The 4,819-nt window shown below is 43.3% G+C and overlaps 1 protein-coding gene across 3 annotated transcripts in view; it reads right to left on the reverse strand.

The window, feature by feature from the left end:
* LOC106807734 (guanylate kinase-like) overlaps window positions 1–4,534 on the reverse strand; it is an 11,421-nt gene extending 6,887 nt beyond the window's left edge. The window contains exons 1-4 of one of the 3 annotated variants that reach the window (XM_014810182.1): window positions 4,372–4,534; window positions 2,964–3,116; window positions 2,251–2,292; window positions 713–809 (exon numbers count right to left, since the gene is read on the reverse strand). In XM_014810182.1, the coding sequence (XP_014665668.1) occupies window positions 713–809; window positions 2,251–2,292; window positions 2,964–3,116; window positions 4,372–4,459 (380 nt within the window). In that variant the 5' untranslated portion in view covers window positions 4,460–4,534. Of the gene's footprint in view, window positions 1–712; window positions 810–2,250; window positions 2,293–2,963; window positions 3,117–3,360; window positions 3,487–3,521; window positions 3,610–4,371 lie in introns of those variants that run through there. The other 2 variants (XM_014810184.1, XM_014810183.1) reach the window with 2 other exon arrangements.
* Between the last annotated feature and the right edge of the window lie 285 nt (window positions 4,535–4,819).

Raw genomic sequence — 4,819 nt, forward strand, 5'->3', positions numbered from 1 at the left:
AATGCACATCTTATGGGGATCCAGTTAAAGTCATCGTCAAGACCTACTTACTAGACAACATATATTGGTAGCTCACTATTAATGATGCAAATACTAAGCCAGCTGTATGTGAGTTGACTTTAACAAGTTTAGCGGTCTGTACTCGTGCATCACGTCTACTTCAGTTGTAATTCTTTCATATTTGTTCAAAAAATAATGAAGTTGTGTACAAGGGGTTCAGACTCACATAGAGTGACAACAAATAATCACTGTGCATACAGTTGCATAAATTTAAGAGCAGACAACTCTATTTAGGAAGTGTGTTGAGAAATTGACATGAATTGTCCAATGTGGCCCTGCAGAGTGAACATGGATTTACGTGCAATAGTAAATAATGCTCCAATTAAAAATTAACATAATTCTTCTTTTCCTGGTATTTCTCTAATTGAGTAAGAAGCACAAAACAAGAGTGGGGAAAATACCTATATATGGGATAATTTCCCATTGTATTCTATTTGAGAAACATAGTGTGTCATAGTTTTAAACTGTCCTTGCTGAAGAAAATCCGTGCTGTACCGTTATTGTGCAGAATTCCATAGTGTGCTACCACTATTGATGGCACCTATTAATTAATATACTGTTCTCCAACAAATGAGAGCCTCCGGGTGATTTTTTCACAAGTCGTGACCAGAAACAGTTTACTTGTGGCCTGCGATTAAATAGCAAACATTACCTCGTGCCGTAGAGATTCCCTGAAAACTCTGCATGTTCGATAAACTCTCCATTTTCTATTGCTGTCTTCATAAGTTCTCTTGTTACAAAATGATACTCTGAAAATGAGAAATGGGAAATAAAAGCTTTCTAATTTTGATAATGGGCAGGCTGTGAGTCAGACGACTCATGAACCATTTCGGAATGGATCGTGACATTGCACGTTTACAATAATTATCATATAGAGTTGAACTAAATTCATAGTAAGTTAGTGTATTCAAGAAAGAATCACCAATCAAGCTAAAGAAGTGAGAATTGTTCTTAAGATCATTAAAAAACTCCATTGCTCATCTTCCTTCTATATAGTTATGATTATGCAATAACCTGGGGTAGGACCTTTCCTACAGTTGAATTAAAATCGGGGAAGATTTACGGCTATTGAAAAGCCATTTTTCTATCAACACTTCAGTATTAACAAGTCCCGCAGAGCGACAGCGCTCAACTGACGTGTACTGTAGCCAGGTATTCTTCTGATAAACTCACTGGCAACCGAATCAAGTGCGCTCTCCTGCCACCGCGTTCGCGCTCAAGAAGCATATATCTCCGATACTAGCTAATACAGATCTATCTAACAATCTGATGATAGGCTTTGCTATACGCTACTGGTAGTGAGCAGTAAATAAAGATAGCAGCTTTGTGTAACTTTAAATGACTTCGCTATATAACGACGGCTTATCATGGATATGCATCGAGCGCGGAGCGTAGTGGTGGTGGTGGGGAGCGGGGGCAGGGGAGGGTAGGGGGGAGTGCGGGGTGAGGAGGCTCTAATAAGGCAAAAGCAGTTCAGTCCTTTGTAACTGTCAATCAAAAATCCATGTTTAACTCTCCTGCCCTTGAAGAACCAAAAAAGTATCAAGAAGCAGCTTACTCTTGGCGCAGTCGTCAGTGGAAACAGCACATTTCATGGTCGTTTGCAGATAAAGTGTAAAACGGGTAGGTCAGGCGCATGATAACAAAAAGTTTTGGGCAACTCGTCCGTTAGACTCTATGTCTTAGCAGAAAATGTCTTGATATCATTACGTTTCTCCACGTGCCCTTTCGACGCTGTGACCTCGCAATTTCGGCGCTGGTGACTGGGTTTCCCTGCCCTCACACTAATAGCATCAAAATATTAAGACATTAGGTGCGAGACGGTTGAGATCGTGTGGCACAATTCCAGTAGTTATCCTTCCTATATTAAGATTAAGGGAATATTTCGCACCTCCATTGACACAATCTGACCCCCTTTTTTGAAAAAAACCCGAGGCTGCCCTCCAAATTCGACATCACGAGTCCCCGTCGACGCGAATCACCCCCGGAAGTGCCGAATATGCAAAGACTGTATGCGATGGGCGGGTTAAGATTGTGCCCAACGCTGTTGACGCAGCAGACGGGCGACCGCACAGACGGACGGACGGCCGGACGAACAATCATGCGATTCTACAAGCTGCATCTGACTTTGTCAGCTGAGCTAAAAACTGGGAAAATTCTAGATTTGAGATAGGAAACGATAACACATACCTCTGCCATTTTCTTCTTGTGGTCGTGGATTCCTTGTAGTGTCTGGAAAACATCAAGTTAGCTATAAATAGCTGTCGTCGGCACTAATGGGACTATGGGTTGGAACTAAGATGGTATACATAAAGAAACAAGATAATTGGACGTTTCTGTCACATTTCTGTGACTGTAAATTTGCTCAAGGATGTAGGTTATGTGTATATTTTCATGTTTTGTTGAATTCATAGGATTCCAGTAGCCTGAAGCTATCAGATTCACTGACGGACAAATACACTCCAGTTACAATAAGTATATTATAGACCAGATGTCTTTACGGATTTAACAAATATGTAACCTAGTTGACTAGGATCTTCACTATTTTTAATTTCTTACTATAAATTTACATTCCACACTTAAAGAAGGCTTATGAATGTCAACCGTGTATGGACCATTTTTAATTGCCAGATTGCAGTCACAGCGGAATTTTGAAAGGTAAATACCGCACACCAGTGATTGGTTGTCAGACGGTTGCAAAGTGCAAACACTGGGCAATTTCCTACTACTCCCACCGCGTTCATAGCACTGACAGTAACAGACCCTCAACGAGCTGTGAATCGGGCCCAAGGATGTAAGAGCTTTCCTCATTCGCACATATCGCACATTGCGAAAATAAATTGGGGACAGATCCTACATCCTTGAACCGTGAATCGTGCCCGGAATAATAATCTAACACTTACGCGAAACACTGAATCCAAACTGATCCTTGTATTCTTTAAGCAGCTGTTGAAGCAGCGTTGATTTTCCGGCCCCAGATGGACCCGCCAGCACAACTGGACGTGGGCCAGCTATTATGCTCTTCACGTGGGTCATCTTGCTCCGGTTGCCTGTGCCTGAAAAACAAACAAAAAAATCCTCCAGTGAACGTTTATTTACGTTCAACGACGTGGGAATGCGAGCGCAACCAGAAGTCATTCACAGAACATGCACACATGTAGACCTAACTCAACTGAAATATGCCTCAGGAAAGAGACCTAGCTGGTGGCAATCCATACACGAAAGCATACTCTCGTCATTATTCCGTTCGCGTGCGCTGCCTATGCAATAAAATATCGATGTTATACATCTATTACATACAGGTGTTAGCAATCCCCAGTATACACGACAGGTGCCTATTGATGTCCACGAAGTAATGCCGCGACCACTCGGCTCGCTACATGAAGGAATGCATCCTCACACACGTCCCCAACCACTGCCACCACGCATGCTTAGTCAAACCGATAGATATATTGACCTACTAAGTTCACTAGCCGCTGATTTCTAAACCAGATCTGTGTGTGTATGCATCCGGGTTGGAACGATGGTGGGTGGCACTGCGCCGACCCACCTGCATGCTGTGCTGCCGTACAAGTGAAAGAGAGGTTCCAACATTGAACACTCACAGCCTACAATCACTAGCAGCGGGATTAAGCCCCCCAGCCACGCTCACGCTACAGCGCGCGCACACACACGCGCACGCACGCCGAATATAATCAGGGGTGAATAATGACAAATGTCACATGATTTTGTCAAAATTCACCGCTGATATAAATCTGTTATGTAGGTCTACCTCTTTTTGGCCCCGTCACTCCCTCTTACTCTACAGGGTATGGGAAAGAGCTACACCGATAAAGCTAATGTGTACTGTAGCGTGAGAGTGGTGGGGCGGACTTGATCCGGCTGCCAATGCTTCCAAAGTTCCAATATAGACAATCCACAGATCTGGCCTATAAGGCACTGCTCACTAAACAACAACCATGCAGGGAAATATAATATATAAAAAATCAAATGAAATATAGACATAGTCTTAGAACATATTAAATAAAAAGAGAGAGGTAAAAACGCAATAGGAAAGCAGGTCACATAATCTATCCACACACTGTTCATAGCAATGCAGGACAGAGTGCACTGCACAGCTAGATTAGGCAGTGCACAAAATTATAAAACTAGAAATCCTACCACACAAACACGCGCACATACGCACGTACGCACACACATGAACAAAGCATAAGAAAACGTGCGCGTATATGTGCACGTGTGCGTGTGCATTCTGCAAATAAGCAGTGAAAAAACAAATTCATATTCACACTGGCAAGCAAATGAACGAACCAAGCTGAAGGAAGAAGGCTCCACGTAGATACGCGTGTTGGTGCTTGCACCATCGCAGCTCCTCTACACTCACACGTCGCAACGCCATGAGCAGTGAACTTCTAAGTGAACACCCACCGAACCAGCAGCTCTCACAAGATCACGAAGGCTTGTGGCAGGGCTCGAATACAAAGTAAGTGGGGAATCACGCGATGGTTTTAGACTGACAGTCTGAATGTCAATATAAAAACCTCCAGTAAGCTACGACTGTATCTGCGTTGGCCTACATGTTTCACCTCACCGCAGCCTATCACATGTACGTATGCATTGCTGCATAACTTACAAGACATCACAAGCTAAGAAAGCGCTGCCTGCTGCGATAAGGAAGAGGAGGTAAGGGGAGTGCAGACAAGTTACCGCTTGCTGGAGCCCTTTATACTGACACGTGCTACTCTAGAGCATGCACACT

This window comes from Priapulus caudatus, unplaced genomic scaffold (assembly GCF_000485595.1).
Source record: "Priapulus caudatus unplaced genomic scaffold, Priapulus_caudatus-5.0.1 Scaffold231, whole genome shotgun sequence".
NCBI classification, from domain to species: Eukaryota; Metazoa; Priapulida; class Priapulimorpha; order Priapulimorphida; family Priapulidae; genus Priapulus; species Priapulus caudatus.